General features: G+C 37.5%; 1 protein-coding gene across 2 annotated transcripts in view; it reads right to left on the bottom strand.

Annotated features, from left to right (window-relative positions):
• PTPRR (protein tyrosine phosphatase receptor type R) overlaps window positions 1-23,039 on the bottom strand; it is a 282,539-nt gene that overhangs the window by 39,734 nt on the left and 219,766 nt on the right. For both annotated transcript variants that reach the window (XM_055395488.2, XM_088836978.1), the window contains 4 exons: window positions 15,171-15,357; window positions 12,312-12,396; window positions 5,817-5,896; window positions 5,266-5,403 (listed from right to left, as the gene is read on the bottom strand). In XM_055395488.2, the coding sequence (XP_055251463.2) occupies window positions 5,266-5,403; window positions 5,817-5,896; window positions 12,312-12,396; window positions 15,171-15,357 (490 nt within the window). The remainder of the gene's footprint in view (window positions 1-5,265; window positions 5,404-5,816; window positions 5,897-12,311; window positions 12,397-15,170; window positions 15,358-23,039) is intronic.

Genomic DNA, 23,039 nt, shown 5'->3' with positions numbered 1-23,039 from the left:
GCAGAAAGTCTGAGCTAGTCTGAGGACTTTGGAAATATAGAAATGCTTCTTGTCCTGTTTAGAATGATCTAACTCTAGCTTTTCAGGTTTTAGCTGCTGTGTCTTCTCTAGTTAAGCAATAGTTCATGTTAAAAGTTTGAACACTGTGTTTTCAATGTTTTATTTCTTTCAAGAGGAATTCCTTCCTTGAGATGTACCTAAATGAAGAAATCAAACTTATCAGCAATAAAAATTGCTTCTCCTTTCACATCATAGATGAGAACTGATTTGTCAGCTTTATTTTAAAATCTTTTGCCTATTCTTATTTAATAAAGTAACTATGAGAATATTGTGATTATTGAATAAGAGCAGGCAATTATTCTTTTATTTATTTATTAGAAAGTAGAAAGGTTCATGAAAATACAAAGCCTGGGAATTTCTAAAGATAACTCCTCCCTCACATATTTTTGGAGGAAATGATTTTTGTCTATTTCAAACAATGACGCTTAACACAATTGAAAGTTGGCACATTTTTGGTAAACAGCATCTTCCTGGCAGTGTGAAGTCTACTGCCTATTTCTTTTGAGCCAGACTTTTCAGTATCATTTTGATTTGTAAAACGTCAAAGTTTCTTCCATAGTATTCTTTGTACATCTTTAGAAAATCTGGATGGAAAGGAATTTTCATTTCAATGAGTAATCAATAATAACAGAAGTCAAAATCTTTATTGCAATATTTGGAATCATGACTGGTCACAGGAAAATACATGTAGCAAATTGCACACAGAAATGTAACATAATGTATCAATGTTTATTTTGATATTTCCAGAATATATATATCTCAGATATTTAAAAAGGCAAGAGGCTAAAAATGGTAAGAAAAAATAATACCTCTTCCATTTCTGAATTATGCAGCCAAAGTGAAAAATAAAAACCTCAGTCATCCTTTATGTGGCCATTATTTTTTCAATAATTCTGGCTTTCAACAGATTTACTTGACTCTCCTATGGAGAACAAGAATTCTGAGAATGGTACCAATAGGTTTGCATGCTAACTCTTTGTGACCCTATGGACTGTAGCCCACCAGGTTCCTCCGTCCATGGGATTCTCCAGGCAAGAATACTGGAGTGGGTTGCCGTTGCCTTCTCCAAGGGATCTTCTCGACCCAGGGAATCTTCCTGACCCAGGAATCCAACCCTGTCTATCTCTCGCATTGGCAGGTGGGTTCTTTACCAATGGTGCCTCCTGGGAAGCCCACAGGTTAGCTTCAGGTTTAATGCACTTGAAAAGGAAAGAACAAGATGGGCTGTATTTCTTTGCACATTCACATTCAGAATGGAGATGTCTGAGCATTGTCAGTCAACCAGCTCACTGTCACTTTGAAATACATATTTATCTAATACAGCAATTCTCTTAGAATGACAAACTTTGGTCTTGGGGACAGAAGGGAAGATACTGTCTGTTAGGGCTTTGGCATATACACCAGTTATTCATATTATCTCTGTTGGCCTTTAAAATATGTCACATCCTACTTTACTTCTAGGGAATTCTTACTCATTAACCAACAATCTTGGCTTCTTCTGTCCTGTCCTGATGAAACCTGACTCAAGAACAAGTTACAGCACCATTGGCATATCTCTGTCTTTTTGTCTAAGGAAACAAATATATCATAACATTTGAGGAATAAAATGCTCAGGACAACAAAAATTATAATTTATCTTACACAGTTACTAAACCTATTCTCTAATCCTTGTGGGATATATGCTTTGCCAAGTATTAATCCTTAATAAATATGCAACAAATAATGTTTTCAGTGGAAAAAAAAACTTGTTTCAAAATATTTGCATATTTATATTTATGTTGTTGCATAAACCCCAGTGCTTTTTCTATGTCAATTTTATATGATTTTATTTTTAATAAAAGAAATAGAATTAATAAAGGTATGAATGTTCTTTGAGAAAATACATCATGACAATCTATTCAGAAAATGGCAATTGCAACCAAAGTGGGCAGGAGTAGTTCAGTCTATTCAGATCTAGGAAGCGCTGCTAAATCTTGTGTGAGTTCTAAGGTGTCTGGGATTTCCTCTCATTCCTTTGTGGGTATTATTCTACTGATTTTTGGCTTCTGCTGTTACTATTGAGAAGCCAACTGTTAGTCATTCTGGTTGTTAAAACAATCTCTGCAGTGTTTTTCAGTTCCACAGATGTGTCCAGTTGTGGATTTATTTTATTTATCCAGTCTAGGATTTACTGTAAGAGATCAATTCTTTCACCAATTTTGGAAAATACCTAGCCATTATTTCCTCAAATATTACCTCTGTTTTTGTATTCTCCTTTTTCTTCTAAAATATCCATTGGACATATATTGCACATCTAAATACTTTCCTCTGAAACTATATTTCACATTTTTGGTCATTTTGATCCTCTAGATAATTTCCTTAGCTCTGCTTTTTAATCCAGTAATTATTTATTCAACTGTGTCCAGCTTGCCAATCAACTTATCTCATGAAGTTTTTCATTTTGATATCTGTATAATATTTATTTCTAAGCCTCTTTGGTTTGTTTTTAAATCTTCCTAGACTTTTTTGATAGTAAATTGTTCTTTTGTCAAGTTTTAAATTTTATATTTTGTATGTTTAATTATAAAAAAGCCTATATTTATACTTTCTATTGTTTCAATTTCTCATAGGTCTATTTCTACTATTTGTTGTTTCTACTTTTTACTTATGTTGGTTATTTACATGTGTTTCTCAGAAGTTTGACTTCTGGTTTATATTTGCTGGGTTTTTTCCTTTGAAATTCTGCGCAGTGTTTGCTGTGCAGATAGCAGAAGACTTTGTTTTTGTAAAGTGCCATACCAATGCAGTATTACTTTTAATTTTTTAATTAAATGAATATAAACTAGTTTATAAATGATTTACATACATTAAAAATTACTACTTTATATTAATTACTTACCACTTGGTGCTTCCTAGTTTTTGAATTCTGAATCCTCAAGAATACCTTAATGATCCCATGAGAAGGCCAGACTTTGATAGATTAATTTCCTATTATAATCCTAATTTGATAGGCAGGTTTATTTTTGTGGTTCACCCTTTCACTGAAGGTAATGAGTTTGAGTGAACTCCGGGAGTTGGTGATGGACAGGGAGGCCTGGCGTGCTGTGATTCATGGGGTTGCAAAGAGTCGGACACGACTGAGCGACTGAACTGAACTGAACTGAACTTATAGCCCTTGCAGGTGCTCACTTCGTGGAAGGTTTCAGTTCTAAGTCCTGGCTCCTGCAAGCCCAAGGCTTTGTCTCCAGTTCTTATATTGCTATGAAAACACAAGTAATCTGTAATTCTCTGGTTTTATGCATTTTATTCAGTTTTTTACTACTAGAATTTACTTTCTCCCCCAAGCTCTGCTATGCATGCCATATCATATTTCACTCAGTATGACTGGTTTTTCAGATTATCTAGCTTGCCATATTATGTAAGTCCTATGTATATATGCATGGGTATAAATACACAGAGAATATACCTTTAAAACCTGAAGAATTTTTTTCCTGCCATGAAGGTAAATTGTCACAGATATTAAACAACTGTGCAGGACTTGTCAGTGGCTTATTATGTTGACAAGTTGATATTGGGTGAAATAGCTAAGAATATTAGGGATTATTTTATTATGCCACTTTAGGCTTTCATATAAGATTCATAGAAATGCATTTATTTACTAAGCATATAGCTAATGTAGTATATAACTTCATCTACTGGCCAAAAATATACTTTTTTTTCCCAGGATAAATTTCAGAAAAAGATTCTTTGTCTATTGTAGCAAAAATGGAAGAAAACAACAAAACTTTAAAAGAACTTTAAGTTGATGTTTGTGGACCTGAGTTTTCTGCATTAGCAGCCTGGTTATACTATGGTCGGTGGTTGCAACTCACCAAAGGAGTAAAAGGGAAATGTCCATTTTCTTAAATTCTTATTGTCAGGGTGAGACGCGGGCATAGTAATTTTGATCAGAAAACAAACACAAATGCTGGCTAAAATCAGATTGTAAATTATCTCAATAAGATGTCATGAAATGTAGGCAGTGCTTAGAATAGCACTCTTTGGGAATTACACAGTTTTATTTTTATGATGCAAAATAAAAAAAGCACATTCTATAAGCTAGATCGTTAGAAAAGTTTACTAGTATGGGTGTGGGATCTAATTTTGTCTCTTTCTTGGATTTTGTTTTAGGAAAATATTGAGAAAGTTGTTTGGTTTGGTTAACTTCAAATCTTTCTCCAAATTTCACTTTCTCAGTGAGGCGTATCCCCCTGTATAATACTGCAGCTTACTCTCCTCCCACTGCTCCCTACAGCTCAGGCACCCAGTCCCCTTATCCCACTCTACCGTTTTTTCCTACAGCATCGATCCCTTCTAATGCGCTATATTCTTATGAAATTCTGCTTCTTGCTTTTTGTCTGTCTCCCCCTCACTAGAAAGGTAAAATCTACCAATCTTTGTGTTTCTTTACTAATAAACTGCCAGCAACTAAAACAGGATCTGGGGCTTTCCTGGTAGTTAAGTGGTAAGGAACTCACCTGCCGATGTAGGAGATGTGGATTCAATCCCTGGTCCAGGGAAATCCCACATGCTGCGAAGCAACTAAGCCCGTGTACCACAACTATTGAGTCTGCTCTCTTGAGCCCACAAGTTGCAACTACTGAAGCCTGAGCACCCTAGAGCCTGTGCTCCACCACAAGAGAAGCCACCACAGTGTGTGTGTGTGTTAGTCGCTCAGTCATGTCTGACTCTGCGATCCTGTGGATTGTAGCCCGCCAGGCTCCTCTGTCCATGGTGAGAAGCCCGCAAACTGCAACTAGAGAGTAGCCGCCACTCTCCACAATCAGAGAAAAGCCTGCACAGCAGTGAATACCCAGCACAGCCATCAATAAATAAATAAGTAAATCAAATAGTATCTGTCACTCAAAAATTGCTCATGATGTAAATGAAAAATTTTTTATTTCCCTGTTATAAATCAGAGTGATGATTCAGGGCCCCTCATTTCCTTACATAGATATATGGATACAAATGTGAATGGTGTGTGCCAAGCACATTGATTTCACTGAAAGAAAGCTATCATTCATAGGACACCAATTACCATTTTTTTGGAAGCATAAACTGACCTAGCCTTTGAATGCCTTAACATCTTAAATTTGTTAGGAAGTATATGGTAACTTTCCTTAAACAACCTCTGTTCTAGAGCAACAGAAGAAAATACAATGTTCTGCACTTGGGAAAAGATCATACCTCATTTTTTTCCTTGAGTTTTGTGATCATAACAATCACGGGACTGTCCTCCTGCCAAACCATCTGCCAGAAATCATTCACGGTGTTGATCATGGGGCCCTGTGTGGCGATGAATGCTTTCTCTTTGCCACTGTAGCCCTAGTTTGAGAAAAAAAGAAAAAAAATGTTGGTTTGAAGTCCACACCTTGCACTGAAAGTTTTTAAACAAAACAACTCTGCAGGTCCAAAAGCTACACAGACTTTTGAGGCTTCATTGATTCTAGCACCACCATTCTAGTGGTTGTTCTCTCAACAAGTCGAGCATAGCACATGGTCCTGAGGGCTGTGAAGTGCAGTTCTCCCCAGAGCACCTCAGAGGGAGCGCTGTGGCCACAGACACACAGGAAAGGAAGACCTACCGACATTGATTATGACCAAGCGAGCAAAACAAAACTTGCCAGTAACCAAGTCAAATCAAAATTAATCTATTCTGAGGGGTGAAAAAAAACCCAACAATTCCAGATAGTAAATCAACATGCTTATCAGAAAGAAATTTAGGTTTATTTACTTACCCTAATATAATTAGCATTGATGTAAGTGCTCAAAGAATCAGTTACATTTTTTGGTCTTAAACATACTCTGCTGAGGGGATCTAATGAAGAAAACAAGAAAGAATAGGTTAACCAGATTTACTCTTCTAAGTTTCTTAGAATGTCAATGGGGCTTCCCTGGTGGCTCAGATGGTAAAGAATCTGTCTGCAAATGCAGGAGACCTAGGTTCCACCCCTGGGTCAGGAGATCCCCTGGAGAAGGGAAGGGCAACCCACTCCAGTATTCTTGCCTGGAGAATCCCATGGACAAAGGAGCCTGGCAGGGTACAGTCTATAGGGTTACAAAGTGTCAGACATGACTGAGCATGCATGTATCTATCATCACTTTCCTGTGTGTACATAGAGTACATACTCTAGTCACAAAGGCCCAGGGAAGTTTCCCAACTACTCCACATTCTTGTAGATTCTATGCTTTTGCGCATATTGTTTCCCTGCTGTCTTTGCATGGGCAAATTCTCCTCATTCTTCAGGGCTCAGTTCAAGAGATACTTTTTTCCCTGAAGCCCTCCTTTGTCTTCCCAGCAGAATTAGGCATTCCCTTCTTTGCTCAGGCTGCTTGAATTTTATTTTAGTATTTAACATCTTGTATTTTAAGTGCTTCGATTCTTGCTTGCTCTCAATGGATTGCAATGAGCCCCTTGAGAACAAAGGCTGTCTTTAATTAACTTTTATATCTTTTGTGATTTCTACTTGATATGTGGCTCAGAGTGGGTTTAATATCAGAATTAATTTCAATTAGAAAGAGTTAAAATAATGCTTTTCTTCTAGATTTTTCTTTTCATGGCAAAGGGGATGAGAAAACTTCTATTTCTTTTAAGTATCCACCGATTATTAAAAGTTTCCACGAATGGCCTAAACCACTCACACTTGAAAAGAGTCCCACTTTCTTCAGTTTTTATAATGCCTATGATGTATATGATTTACTGGGAACTCAACCCCAAAATTGCTTAGAAGCAGGTTCCTTGTCAAGCTAAACTAAATTTATGTTGAAAATTGGTAATTTACAGCATTTCGAAATATGTAGAGATTTTGAAATACTTTGAAAAAACAGAATACAATATATGATGGAGTAGGAGAAAATGAAAATGAATTGAAGCCTTTTTAAAGCTAGTTTAGTCTAATAAAAAGCCAAATATTAAAAAACAAAATTTTGTTATTATTGTCATCATGTATTACTGTTTTCATCTTTACTGCTATAATTTTATTCATGCAGTGCATAAATTCAATATTACATTGGACACTGATCACATTTGCTCCTCTCTCCTGCTCTTCTCTTTTTATTTCCTTTGCTTTCTTCCTTTCACTCTTTTTTCCCCTCCCTTCTTCCTTCCATCCTTTTCCTTCCTCCCTCCTTCCCTCTCTTCTTCTTTCTTCTTTCCTTCTTGTTTCTTTTTTCCTCTCTACAAAGTATTACACACACACAGGTCTGGTGTACAGAACACATGAAAGTCTGCCCTCTTCTCCATCTCTTTGGAATATCTCTGGCAATCTTAAGTCTTCTATTTAATAGGCAAAATGATACCTGGATCCTGATATTTTGATAGAATCGTATCAGATTTTGTCAAAGGTTATACTGGGCTGACTCAGTACATGTGAATTTGAGCAAACTTGAGGAGACAGATGACAGAGGAGCCTGGCGTGCTGCAGTCCTTGGGGTTGCAAAGAGTTGGACATGACAGCAACTGAACAACAATATACTGGTCTGAAGATTTCCTCTTCAGGAAGAAATGTGCTTAAGGTTTGAAGTCAGAGAGGAAGCTATAAGATAAGGAAAAAGCATATCACTGCTAGTGATGGACAAAGGCAGAGATGAGAGGAATAGGATAGTTCTCAGAGATGAATTCAGGAGAAGTGGGAAATGGAAGGAAGGGCAGGGACTGGTCACGCCTTCAAGATGATTGGGAATCATCTTCAAATTTGTTGTGGAAGAGAGAGAAGAATCTAGGCCTGCTTTGTCCAGTATGGTAGCCACTAGCCACGTGTAGGTAAATTTAAGTTAATTAAAACAAAGCAAAATTTAAAAGTCAGTTCCTTGGGACTTCCCTGGTGCTCCAGTGGCTAAGACTCCACACTCCCAATGCAGGCTGCACAGGTTCTATCCTTGATCAGGGAACTAGATCCCACATACTGCAACTAAAGAGTTCACAGGTTGCAACCCAAGATCACGTGCCTCAACCAAGACACAGCACAAATAAAATAAATAAATATTAAAAAAATAAAAATAAGCTGTTTTCTTAAAAAAAAAAAAGTTCCTTGGGTGCACTCACTTTACTTCAAGTACTTATTGCCATATGCAGCTAATGACTATCTCATGGGAGATACGGGCTTCCCAGGTGGCGCTAGTGGTAAAGAACCCACCTGCCAATGTAGGAGACCTAAGAGACACAGATTCGATCCCTGGGTGGGGAAGCTCCTCTGGAGAAGGAAATGGCAACTCACTCCAGTATTCTTGCCTGGAGAACCCCACGGACAGAGGAGCCTGGCAGGCTACAGTCCATGGGACCACAAAAGAAAAGACTGAAGTGACGGAGCACTCAGCATACACGGGAGATATGGCACATTTCCCTCATTGTAGAGAGCTTTTGTGGACAGTGGTGATTTTGACAGTGCAGTGATGGTTATTATGTGAAAACAGGGCTCTTCAGTACTCTGTTTTTGAACTGTAAATATTCCCATAGTTAGTGTTCTTATTTTCTGGAATCGTTTCTGGGATTAATGATGAATTCACTAGGAAGATAAAGAAAGGAGAAACTAACATTTGCTGAGGGTTGTACAAATAATTTCACACTGATATCATTTTTTTCCCATTGCGCTTGCGTTTAAGACATAAAGATATTCTCATCACAATATTTGTTTATGTTGTAAAATAATTTGATATAAATTTGACATAAGCATTTTAATCTGCCACTTAAGAATGTTCAGAGCCAGGCTGACATTGTACATAGAAAAAAAAAAAAACTACAATTTAATTAGTTCTTGGCCATTCATATTTCTGCTGCAAAATATCCTCCAAATTACACAGTCTCACTAACATGCACAAGCTGGAAGCTTTTAAATTTAAGAGTTTATTGTAGGTTAAAAAATAAAAACAATTATAATATTTAAAATCTTATTCATTTAAAAACTATTTTATGTAATGTTTCAAACTTATCCCATCATACAGTTTAAAATAAACCATAAACAGCAGATTTTCATATTCATTCCCATCTTTTCTGATAATTTTCCAACCAATGATGTGACTTATCCATGCTATATTTACTAGATTATATCGTGCATGACAGGGGGTTGGGTGGGGTATTCAGGCTACAGACATTTTCAACAGAAAATCCGTCATTTGCAACATCATTTGTCAGCACAGGTGCCCTGGTTCAAGTGACCCACCCAGTTCTGGGAATGGAAAAGCTGACACAGGACTATGAAGCAGTTGTCTGATAGCATCTGGGCAGGAAACAGAGAAGGCTGAACTTTAAAACAGTCCTAATAATTTCCAAATCCTTCTGAGATTAGGTGGTTAAGTATAATAATTGCAATGCATGTTTATGCCCTATTTACTTGTGTTTGGTAAATTTGAGATGAAAAAGCCTAAGAAAGAGAGATTACCAGATGTAACACACAGCACTTTCATTCCCTTCAGCCAATTATTGTTACAAAATATCTTTCAACAATGACTGTATCTTAGGTAAACAGGTTTAACTATAAAGACCAGTTAAAAATATGTTACTGTGAAGTAACTATTACAATGTGTTTTCAACTCCAACAGAAGGGGAAGCCCATGAACACTATTAATGGTAATTCTTGCTCTATTAGCATAAATGTGGAGAATTTGGAGGTTTATGAATGAAATAATGAACTGAATTATGAAGACTACTATTTCAATGTTAATACTTTGAAACAAACCTTTGTGGCTCCATCTTTCCAGAGTTATTGCCCTGAGATGTTTATGGGTTTTGTTAACATCCCAACTACATCTGTTGTTTAGTGATTGACATATTGCTTCCTCTCCAAAGTATTTTTGCCTTTCTAGGCAGAATTAATTACTCTGTCCTCCTGCACCACTTGGGCAACATTTCTATTCTGGCTGTTGTTGTTGTTGTTTAGTTGCTAAGTCATGTCCTTTGCAACCCCATGGATTCTTCCATTGGACATAATTACTCATTTATATGTATCTTCTCTGGCCCATGACCTCTTTGATATTATATGATTTTCCTTATTCTTTCCTGGTTCCTGGCATTTAGCTCACTTCTTGACATCCATAAATTTCACAGAGTTAAATTTAGTTTTAAAATAGTCTAAGCAGTGTTTCTCAAACTGTGGTCCTGGTATCACCTACATCAGAATCACCTGTTTGCTAGAAGTACAGATTCCTGGGCCCAACAGAACCCATTTAAACAGAATCCCCAGGGTGGAGCACAGGATGCCACATTTCTAACAAGGACTCGGGTGATTGCTACACATAATGAAGTCTTTCCGTAAAAGCATTTTTTTGAGACATAATTTATATACCATACAATTCACTTGTGTGAGGTGTACCATCACAGAGTTTATTTTTATGTGTTTAATTCACAGAGTTGTACGGCCATCAGTGATGAAAGGCATGTGGGCAGGCATGTTTGGGTTTGAATCTTGCTTCTTTAATATCTATAAATCTCAGTTTTCCTCCTCTGTAAGAAAGGAACAATAATATCTTTCCGAGTTATGAGAGTAACACTGAGCACTTTATCATGTGCAAAGCACTGGGCTTTACAACAGCCCTGTGAGGTGGATACTACTACTTCTATCTTGCAGATGAAGTTAAGGATTTACCCAAGGCCATAGAGTAAGCGCTGCAGCTGGATATGGACCCCAGCAGTTTGGCTTAGTAGTCAGCCCTATAGACTCTTCTGTAAGGATGTGAGATAAATATTTCTAGCAAGGGCAACATTTTCATTATCCCCCAAACAAACTCCATACCCTTTTCTTTTCTTTTCTCATGACTCCCAACACTTGACAGCAATTATAGTTTCTATCTCTACAGATTTGCCTAACTGGACACTTCATATGAATGACTTCATGCAATATGAGGCTGTGATGGCTTCTTTCACTTAGCATAATATGTTCAAAGTTCATCCATGTCGTAGCATGCATCAGTACCTCATTGCTTTTTATTGCTGAATAATACTATATTATGTGAACATACAATATTTTATTTATCCATTCATTAGGTGATGAATATTTTGGTTGTTTCTACCCTTCGAGGTATTATGAGTAACACTGTTACAAACATTCATGTACAGCTTTTGTGTGGACACATGTTTTTATTTTTCTTACATATATACCTATGAGTAAAATATCTGAATCACATAGTAGCTTTAGGTTTTACCTTTTGAGGAATTACCAGACTGTTCTTCAGTAGCTGTACCATATTATATCCCTACCATCAAAGTATGAAGTTTCAAATTTCTCTACATCTTTGCCAACTCTTTCTACTGTCTTTTTTAAAATTATAATCATGTGGATATGAAGTGGTATCTCACTGTGGTTTTGATTTCTCTGATGCTTAATGGTGGCAAGCAGCTTTTCATATGTTTATTGGCTATTTGTATATCTTTTATGGAGAAATGTCTATTTAGTCCTTTGCTCATTTTAAAATTGAGTTATTAGTCTTTCATAATTGAGTTATAAGAGTTCTTTATTTATTATAGATACAAATCCTTTATTAGGTGTATAATTTATAAATTTTCCTCCCATTTTGTGTCAGCGTCATCTTTTTAGTTTTTTGATGGTACCCTTAGAAGCACAAAACTTTTAAATTTTGATTGAGTTCAATTTATTTTTTTCTTTTGTTGCTTATACTTTTGGTGTCGTAGCCAAAAAACCATTGATGAATTCAAGGTCATGAGGATTTACATCTGTTTTATGTGAAAAGTTTTATAGTTTTGGTTCTTAGATTTAGAATATCCATTTTGATCTTATTTTGAATGAATTTTTGTATGTTGTGTGAGGCATTTTATTTTATTTTTTGCATGTGGCTACCCAGTTGTCTCAGCATCATTGATTGAAAAGACTATTCTTTTCCCCCAAATTATTTGATGTGCTTAGTGAAAATTAATTGACCATAATGTGTGCTACAGTAAAGTTTAGAACCATGTGTCTACTGGGATTGTGAGAAGACCATAGTAATAAGAGTAATACAACATAAAATTATTAACCTTAGCCCATTCTAATGATTATTAGTTTTTTTTCTTTTTTTTGGCTTCACCACTTGTATGATCTTAGTTCCCTAACCAGGGATTGAACCTGGCCTTAGCAGTGAAAGCACTGACTCCTAACCACTCCACCGCCAGGGAATTCCACTTTAATGATTATTAGTCTTGAGCTGTGTTTGCAATTCCAAATTTGGTGTATATATGGAAGTTGTGAGGATGGGAAATGTTGAGGGAGGGGTACAACACAAACTATCTAATTCAAGAAACTTACTTGGCAAAATGGTCTTATAGCGATTTTTGGTTCCATGACGTGGAATGTCAATTTCTTTGGGATCCACAAAGTTCATTGGTATTTCCTGCAAAAATAAGTGATATCAAATACTGTATCTAATGCTGCCACAAAGAAAATCTTCATGGGGGGCCATCTGATCCAGAGCTCTATTGGACTTCAAAGTCATTTATAAAAAAACAGACCAACACCTCTGATTTGCCAACACCCTTCCTTTCCTAAACACATCACCCTGACAAGCTGATTCTAAGAAATGCTTTGTGTGTTAGATAGTATTATTCAATATGTAGTTTTTAAAGAGACATAAAAAGTTTGGTTAGAATTTAAGAATCCTGTTCAGACAGAATTGCTGGGAATTTATAAACAGGTGCGTGAAAATTTTTTCAACAGTGCATTTAGGTTTCTTCCAATCTTTGTGTAGATTTAATACTAAATTTTTTTATTATGATAGATTCTATCTTACCATGAATTGTGACTCTTTTAGGATCCCCTCAAATGGTAAATAAAAAGGGCATTTTTGTTGATTTAAGTAATAATGATATGATGTATTTTTGTATTAAGAAATGATTTTTAATTTTACTGTTCCATTTCTGGCTGTAAATGCAATATTTGTAGTGAAAGGCATTTAGACACTGTCTTCTAGCAATTAACAAGAATACAAATATATTTATTAAGTCAGAATATATGCCAAATGATGGAGGAGGGAACAATTAGAGCAGGAGTCACTCTACATGTTAGACCTAAAAGATGATCATCTGATGCTGACTGGAACAAAGGGAACAATAAGCCAAAGTTTCCAAAGGTTCTAAACAAATATTTAAGGAGTTGATTATACAAAATGGTATGTTCTCTAACTTAAAATTCTGCAAAGGATTGCTTAGATAAATGTGAATTAAAATACCTTTTATCCCTGGATCACATAAAATAATATTTTTGTTACCTACACTTTCTCAAAAAGAAAATAAAACTTGACAGCCTAGTATTCATTGAAATGAAAGAACTTATCTACAAATTTATTTAAATTGTCCTTGTTTTCAGGCAATCAGAAAATTCAAGAAAAACCTGACTATACTATGCATTTAAGATTCGGTCCATAGAGAGGAGTAGCTTACTTTAAAAGCATCATTTCTGAAACTTGCATTATTTTAGATATTTGTAATTTATTGCTCCTCTTTGCTCTAACTAAATAAGTTCACAGTTTCAAGTTATCAAAGTAAGCAAAATTGTTGACTGTTCAATAGAAACCACTTGTTCATGCTTAGTAATTTCAAACAGGTTAGTCTGTTTTGGCAAAGCCGTGATTAGCACTATTCCTCCCATTCTTTCTTGTTTTTTGACACAGACAATTTATCATCTTCCAGCATTCTCTCTCTCTATTCCTTGTTGGCCTCATCTTCCCTTTCAGGCAAGTAGTCTATGTTAAAGACTTATCTCATTGAACAAAGACCTATCTGCAGTTCGAGAAACATACCTTTGGCCACTTACATGATCACTGATTGGCTTGTTTATCCCCCCAGGTTTCATTTTTTTTCATAAAGAGATGACATGCTCAAAGTCTAATTTTTAAAACTGCATGCTTAGTATTTTACTTTGGACACTTAATAGGTGATGAAAGCAATAGATCAGACCTATAGCTGGCTCATGAAAGGGTGGTTGCAAACACCTGACTAACCCTAGAGTGTTCAATTTATTATACCCGACAGATATGGCTTAAAATGTACAACTGCTTTAAGATGCAAGTGGTTCTATAAAATGGATATTCCCCTTGGGAAACAGTTGGACCTAAGAAGGTCTAATGTGTCTCCATGCTCTCTGGATAAACTGTGTTTTATGCATTAAGTTATCACCAGCAACAACGATGGGTCATCATCATTTTTAGCTGAATGAAATTCACCATTATTTTTAGCCGACATTTAGTCCTCCTTTTGTGTTTCTTATTTAATTAAAAGGCACTGTATGCACCCTGTTGCTAACTCTAAAAATGGGGCTGTCGTTCCTAACCTCCCTTTTTCTTGGCTGACTTACCTCATTAAGGCCACTTCTTGTAGACTCCTATAGACCCTTCCAATTTTCACTGCTACTTCTTCAGTTTTGGCTAATCACAGCTTCACAGGATAATCTCTAGAGTCTCCAAAATACTTCTTTCTAATGCAGACTCTACTGCCGATAGTAATTTTTAAAAACTTTTTATTTTATATTGGAGTATAGCCTATTAACAATGTTGTTAGTTTCAGGGGGACAGCAAAGGGACTCAACCACACATATACATGTACTCATTCTCCCCGAAGCTCCCTCTCATCCAGGCTGCCACATAACATTGAGCAGAGTTCCCTGTGCTATACAGTAGGTCCTTGTTGGTTCTCTATTTAAAATACAGCAGTGTGTACCTCTCAATTCCAAACTCCCTAACTGGATAGTAATCTTTTTTAAACACAAGATAAATCCAAACCCTAGTAACATATTAAGTCTTAGATTTGTATTATATCTGAGGCTCAATTTTTGTTACTTCCCACCTTAATTTTAATGCTCCTGTCAAACTGAACAATTTAATTCCCCGAATAGTGACAAGCAAGCCTTCTCTGTCATCCTGGAATGGTCAGCTCCTTGCCACTTCTTTGCCTGCCCAGCTTCTATACCCTCTGCTTTAATTTAGGTATCACATCCTAGTTTGAACACTCACCAACAGTTGATGAGATGCAGGGTGGACCTGAAATCTTTGCACTTAACCTTTAGAACTGTAACCATTTTACTATGAGCTGACAGTGTCATTTTAGAATGCTCCTCTAGTGGCTAGAATATCAAAATGCCTCCTCAAGAGTGAATAACAACCAGCAGGCTTACCATGAATTCACTTTGGAGTAAGTGTGAACTTGCCACGACGTCCCTCAGCTGCGACCTTGTGAGAATTCGGCTGGCTGATTGCAGGTACTCCATGGTTACCTTCTCCCGTGGGGTTGGTATGGCCACAAAGGGTTCAACATTGCCCAAGCTACTCATGTCCAGTGTAAGAGATACGTTGGACCCTCGCCTACATTGGAGGAAAATGCTATTAGGTTTAAACACTGTATGGATTGTTTTCAGCAGATCAGTTTGTCTGCCTGTATATACACATAATTCAGCAAGAACTATTATAGAAATAAGGACCTTCTTTTCAGTTCAGTTCAGTTCAGTCGCTCAGTCATGTCTGACTCTCTGCGACCGCATGAATCACAGCACGCCAAGCCTCCCTGTCCATCACCAACTCCCGGAGTTCACTCAAACTCATGTCCATAGAGTCGGTGATGCCATCCAGCCATCTCATCCTCTGTTGTCCCCTTCTCCTCCCGCCCCCAACCTTTCCCAGCAGCAGAGTCTTTTCCAGTGAGTCAACTCGTCGCATGAGGTGGCCAAAGTATTGCAGTTTCAGCATTAGCATCAGTCCTTCCAATGAACACCCAGGACCTTCTTTTAGGGTACCATAATTGATGATAGCAATTACTGTAGTTTCTCTACAGCAAACTGACAGTTTTGTTGTTGGAGAAACCACTCTGAACTGAGAAAATGAACTATAGCTTATTAAGGGATATAGCTGCTATGGAAATAATAAGATGGCTAATAAATGAATAAGATGGCTAATAAAATAAGTGAAAAATTTAGGAAAAGCATTTGAATTGAGGAATAAGATGTAACACAAACCTACTTTATCTGTATATCTGAGAGTCCAGTATAAAAATTCTGTACCCACCCTAGCTAATATTTTTGACATCAATATACTATACTTTATGATTTTACTAAGCACAGGAAGCTCAGAGGAGAAAAACAATCTTTTTATTTTAGTTCAAATGATTGCCATTGAAATAGAATTCAAAAGTTCAAAATGTATTTTTTTATAGTTTCTGGTCAATTCCTGAAAGATAACTTTTTCATCCTGTATATATTTTGTCCTAGATGTGTGTATGCATATATGTATATACTTGTATATGTATGTATTTAATTCTGTGATACACTTACAACAGGAAGACCACAGACCCTTATACTAAAATACAATTGAACCTCTCTGTGTGATTTCCCTCTTGTTGGGAGGCAAGGTGTGGTTCTTCCAACATATAAAGGCTCCCTGTGTCCTGAACAGAAGGTGTGAGTGCCTCTTACTAATAACATTAGTTGTATGGAATCAAGGAGTAACTATCAAATAGCATGTGTTGAGGGTCAAATAGTATATTAAAGTGCTGCACTCAATATGCCAGCAAATTTGGAAAACTCAACAGTGGCCACAGGACTGAAAAAGGTCAGTTTTCTTCACAATCATAAAGAAAGGCAATGCCAAAGAATGTTCAAACTACTGCACAAATACACTCATCTCAGATGCTGGCAAAGTAATGCTCAAAAATCTCTAAGCAAGGCTTCAATAGTATGTGAACCGAGAACTTCCAGATGTTCAGGCTGGATTTAGAAAATGCAGAGAGATCAGAGATCAAACTGTCAACATCTGTTGGAACATAGAAAAAGCAAGAAAATTCCAGAATAACATCTACTTCTGCTTTATTGATTATGCCAAAGCCTTTGACTGTGTGTATCACAACAAACTGTGGAAAATTCTTAAAGAGATGCAAAAACTAGACCACCTTATCTGCCTCCTGAGAAATCTGTATGCAGGTCAAGAAGCAACAGTTAGAATCAGACATGGAACAACAGACTGGTTCCAAATTGGGAAAGGAGGTATATTGTCAAGGCTATATATTGTCACCCTGCTTATTTAACTTATATGTATACTATATCATGTGAAATGCTGGGCTGGATGAAGCAAAGGCTGTAATTAAGATTGCTGGGAGAAATATCAATAACCTCAGATATGCAGATGACACCACCCTTATGGCAGAAAGTGAAGAGGAACTTAAGAGCCTCTTGATGAAGGTGAAGAGGAGAGTGAAAAAGCTGGCTTAAAACTCAATATTCAATAAATGAAGATCATGGCATCCGGTCCCATCATTTCATGGCAAATAGATGGGGAAACAATGGAAACAGTGACAGACTTTATTTTCTTGGGCTCCAAAATCACTGCAGATGGTGACTGCAGCCATGAAATTAAAAGACGCCTGCTCTTTGGAATAAAAGCTATGACCAACCTAGACAGTATATTAAAAAGCAAAGACATTACTTTCCCGACAAAGGTCCATCTAGTCCAAGCTATGGCTTTTCCAGTAGTCATGTATGGACATGAGAGTTGGACAATAAAAAAAGCTGAGCACCGAAGTGATACTTTTGAACTGTGGTATTGGAGAAGACTCTTGAGAGTCCCTTGCACTGCAAGGCAATCAAACCAGTCCATCCTAAAGGAAATTAATCCTGACTATTCATTGCAAGGACTGATGCTGAAGCTGAAGCTCCAATACTTCGGCCTCCTGATGTGAAGAACTGACTCTTTGGAAAAGACCCTGATGCTGGGAAAGATTGAATGCAGGAGGAGAAGGGAACGATAGAGGATGAGATGGTTGGATGGCATCACCGACTTGATGGACATAAGTATGAGCAAGTTCTGGGGATTGGTGATGGACAGGGAAGGCTTGCATGCTGCAGTCCACAGAATCACAGTCAAATATGAATCAGCAACTGAACTAACTGAGGGTCAAGGTCAGAGAGTGTATTTAAAGAATTTTTAAATTTAAAGGGACTGAGGTGTGTGTCAGGTTATCAAATTTGGTGCCAAGTGGTTATTGTCCCAGGAAAATGGAGAACTGGCATATTCGAGCGCAAATAAACTCAACGAGAATACAATATGAGTTTAAGGCATATTGCATAATGATTTGACTTACATATATTATAAAATGATTAACAATAAGCTTAGTTAACATCCATAATCTCAAATAGACACCAAAAAATGTTTTTTCCTGGTGACGGGAACTCTTGGATCTACTTTCTTAAAAGCTTTCAAATATACCATGCTGCTGCTGCTGCTAAGTCAAGTCAGTCGTGTCCGACTCTGTGTGACCCCATAGACGGAAGCCCACCAGGCTCCCCCGTCCCTGGGATTCTCCAGGCAAGAACACTGGAGTGGGTTGCCATCTCCTTCTCCAATGTGTGAAAGTGAAAAGTGAAAGTGAAGTCGCTCAGTCGTGTCCGACCCTTAGCGACCCCACGACTGCAGCCCACCAGACTCTCCTGTCCCTGGGATTCTCCAGGCAAGAACACTGAAGTGGGTGGCCATTTCCTTCTCCAATGTGTGAAAGTGAAGTTACTCAGTCATGTCCAACCCTTAGCGACCCCACGGACTGCAGCCTACCAGGCTCCTCCATCCATGGGATTTTCTAGGCAAGAGTACTGGAGTGGCTTGCCATTGCCTTCTCCGAAATATACCATAGACCAGTGTTAATAGTCATCATATTTCACATCACATCCCTAGTACATGTTCATGTTATAACTGAAAGCAGAAGGAGACGACAGAGGATGAGTTGGTTGGATGGCATCACTGACTCAATGGACATGAGTTTGAACAAGCACTGGGAGTTGGTGATGGACAGGGAAGCCTGGCATCCTATAGTCCATGGGGTTGCAAAGAGTTGGACATGACTGAGAGACTGAACTGAACTGATCCAATTCACACTCCCCCAAAACCCACATGTGACTTCAAAATTTAATATTGACTACCTTCCTTTTTTGAGCATGTTCCTAAAAATCGTTTCTAATTCCTGTTATTATTTTTAACTCTTCTGGATCATTGTATTAGGAATTAGGGGATAGCATAATGGCCACCCCGTAAAATAATCACCTACCTGAGAAGAGGGATGGCTGCTCCCACCAGGTTTTCCTTTTAGGTGCCTGTCTGTGGTGACTGACAGAGCTCCTGTGTTTCTGAGTAGGAGATAAGTAGAGGAGGAGCAAAGGGTAGTTCTACATTCAGGCCAAGAATTTTAATCTATTTCTAGTGGGAAAGTGGTTTTTAAAGTTTCTCAGTCCGGTTCTTTTGGCCTTTAAATTGCAGAAATTCCTAATTCTGATAATAGTTTGCCTATTGGCCTTAGATTTTACTATGTTTGTAAGAATTTGACTTTGCTGGTTACATAGATAGTTGAGTAAGGAGCTAGGGGAGGTGGCTTAAGGGACTTCTGATTAGACACCATTTAAAACCACTATTCTGTTCAGTCCATTTTCGCCCTAAAACACAGAAGTATCTGCAACCTGCCAACTGAGGGACACTCAGTGCTATTAGATGATGGTTTAGTAGAAAGCAAGGCCTCTTCCATCAAGAGTGATCAGAGCAGATGTATGAACGAGAATGAATTGAGTTGGGTCTTGAAGATAAAAGATAAATTTTGAGTAGACAGTTATTTCAGAGACAGAGTCTGGCAGGAAAACAAAAGTGTGGGAGCAGGAAATGATAAGGCATCTTTGAGAAATCGCATATCAGCAGTCTGAGCTAGAGTTCTGTTGTGTAAGATGTATTTTGGAACTGGGGGGCAGGGTCATGTAGGAGAGCTGAAAAGAGAAGCTAGAGTCATAGAAACGAGCGTGTAAAAAGACTGCCTGAATCCAGAGAAGAGAGACTTCAGAGCATCGCGTTATATCAGCATCTATTTTGGCTTCTTGCGGCATACTCTGCTCAAACCCGGAGGATTAAAAGTCTTTGGGGTTCTTGTTTTAGGTCCTTTTGATCTAATGTGTAAAATTTGTATGCTACAGCTGATTCATGTTGCTATATGGCAGAAACCAACACAATATTGTAAACCAATCATCCTTCTATTAAAAATAAATAAATTAAAAAACATTTTCGTAAGGATTCTGTGATATCTAAGAGCCAAGAAAGCATTTTCATGCAAACTGACTTGGTCAGGAAGAATGACTTTTGTTTGGCAAGGGAAGGAAGAAAGGAAACAAATACTATTTATTAAACATCTACTATTGCCAAGCACTGTTCTAAGCACTTCCACATATGATATCTCAACTTTCAGAGCAGCTCTCTGAGGTCTTAATTTCCCTCATTTCATAGGTGAAGAAATAACTAATAGGAACACGATAGCAGACGAAAGATTCAACCCATGTTAGAACATAGAACCAAAGCTCTTTCTGCTTTGCCACACAAAAGCAAGGTAAGGTGGGCACTTTATGCTAGTCTGTGCAGTGTCCTATGTAGATCTGGGGTCAGTTGTTGGTAGTAAAGTTAGGATTGCTGCTGGTAAGTCGCTTTAGTGGTGTCTGACTGCGACCTTATGGAATGTAGCCAGCCAGACTCCTCTGTCCATGGGATTCTCCAGGCAAAAATACTGGAGTGGGTCGCCCTGCCCTCCTCCAGGGGATCTTCTTGACCTGGGGATCAAACCCACATCTCCTATGGCTCTTGCATTGTTGGTGGATTCTTTACTACTGAATCACTGGGGGGAAGCCCAAAGTTAGGATTATTGAAGTATAATGTGGAAACAGTATAATTTTCAAGTCACAAATTCAATCTTTACAGTCATGCATGTCTGGGCTCAAATCCTGCTTCTCCCATGAGCTTGTGGTGGACTTTTGGTCTGGCTAGACTTTGTATATCTCAATTTCCTTCTCTTCTGTGAAATAAACAATTCAGTGTACCAACTTCAGAGGATTATTTTAAGGGTTAATCAGATAGTTTAGGTAAACTGCTTATAAAAAGAGATGCTTGGCCAGTGTTTAATTTGGGTCGTAATGAATAAAGTTCTATGTAACTCTCACCTTCTAATACTTCTTTAAGGGATTCATTTAAAGAGATCACTACAAAAACTCAAAAATTGTTTTACTGAGGTTAACTTTAACATTTTGAAACCAATGGATAGAATCTATACTTCGTCACTAAAGCAAAATACATCCTTCTTGATAACCTGTTTCTTTTTTTCATTTTATTATGGCAAATCTGTTTTCCCTGAACCCTAAGCAGTTCCAGAACACTTTACCTCAACATCTCAGACATGTCTCAAAGTTTATTTATGGAGTCAAACTTGCACAGGCTGTTGACCTTACAGAAAACACTTTCCACAAAACACAGGTCTTATCATGAGGGCTCTTGTACCCTGGCCATAAAATACTGCCTTAGGATGTCATGAGCTTGGAACAATCTCTACTTTGGTTAATTCTTATTTTTGAGGAATAAACAATATTTAGGTCAACTAAAATGGAGAGGAATTAGGAAATAAAATCAGTAGAATCAACTTAAAATGTGTATACTTCTTAGTCATGTCTTGGGTTGGTGAGAAGAGATTAAATATCCATACATATCTATTTTAAAGTATTAATTTTTCTATTATAAAAGTAACACATGTTCATTGTAGAAAATTTAAAACTTAGGGATTTTAAAAAAAGAAACTAAAATGACTCAGTCACATAAATGTCACTAATATTTAAACTAATGTTTCAATTTTGCAATTTTATAGGCAGTATGGGCAGTGACATTGTTTTAATTTTTATTTCTTTGGTTAGAGATGAGGATAAACAAATTTGCATATGACTATTGTTCATTTATTGGTCCTTACCTTGGACAATTGTCCGTTCATGCTCCTTTTAAATTTATATTGTGGCATTAATATACTTATAGATTTCTATGATATAAGGTATTAATTATTTCTCAGACATATCTGCTGCATATACATAGCTTATTGTTACCATAAACTACAAAGAATTTTTTAAAAGTACGTTTCAGTTCAGTTCAGTTCAGTCGCTCAGTCATCTCTGACTCTTTGCGACCCCATGAATCACAGCACGCCAGGCCTCCCTGTCTATCACCAACTCCCAGAGTTCACTCAAACTCATGTCCATCGAGTCGGTGATGCCATCCAGCCATCTCATTCTCTGTTGTCCCCGTCTCCTCCTACCCCCAATCCCTCCTAGCATCAGACTCTTTTCTAGTGAGTCAACTCGTCGCATGAGGTGGCCAAAATATTGGAGTTTCAGCTTTAGCATCAGTCCTTCCAATGAACACCCAGGATTGATCTCCTTTAAAATGGACTGGTTGGATCTCCTTGCAGTCCAAGGGACTCTCAAGAGTCTTCTCCAGCACCACAGTTCAAAAGCATCAATTCTTTGGCGATCAGCTTTCTTCACAGTCCAACTCTCACATCCATACATGACCACGGAAAAAACCATAGCCTTGACTAGATGGACCTTGGTTGGCAAAGTAATGTCTCTGCTTTTACATCTAGTCAAACATTAAATTTTACAAATTAAATATTAGAACAAATTAAAGAGGAAAAGATGCTACTGTTTTCTTTTGTATTTTCTTGATTTTCTCTGATTTAAAATTCATAGAAATTCTTCTCCAGGGAGTTTGGATTGTTTTTTAAAAAGTTAAACTTTTAATCTATTTGTAATTATTTCCCCCCCTCAAATAGGTTACCAATGTTTCTAACAAAATTTACTAAACAATCTGGAAAAAGGATGTGTTTTATAAATATGCTAATATTAGGTTTTTACCCAGTTGTTTGCTGAGTCCCTAAGTCGTGTCCAGCTATTTTGCGACTCCATGGCCAGTAGCCTGCCAGGCTCCTCTGTCCATGGGATTTCCCAGGTGAGAGAAATGGAGTGGGCTGTCATCTTCTCCTCCACAAGATCTTTCTGACCCAAGGACCTGAACTCGCGTCCCTTGTATCTCCTACATTGGCAGGTGGATTCCTTACCACTGAGCTGCCTGGGAAGCCTTTTAATTAGCTATCCCTGACGAATGGTCTGGAGGAGAGAGAAAATACCGCTTTACTGAACTAGCGAATGTACATCTGTTCCATAGGA

Source organism: Moschus berezovskii, chromosome 6 (assembly GCF_049115385.1).
Source record: "Moschus berezovskii isolate FMDL1 chromosome 6, NW_MosBer_1.0, whole genome shotgun sequence".
NCBI lineage: Eukaryota > Metazoa > Chordata > Mammalia > Artiodactyla > Moschidae > Moschus > Moschus berezovskii.
This window is presented reverse-complemented; position numbering and strand designations above follow the sequence as displayed.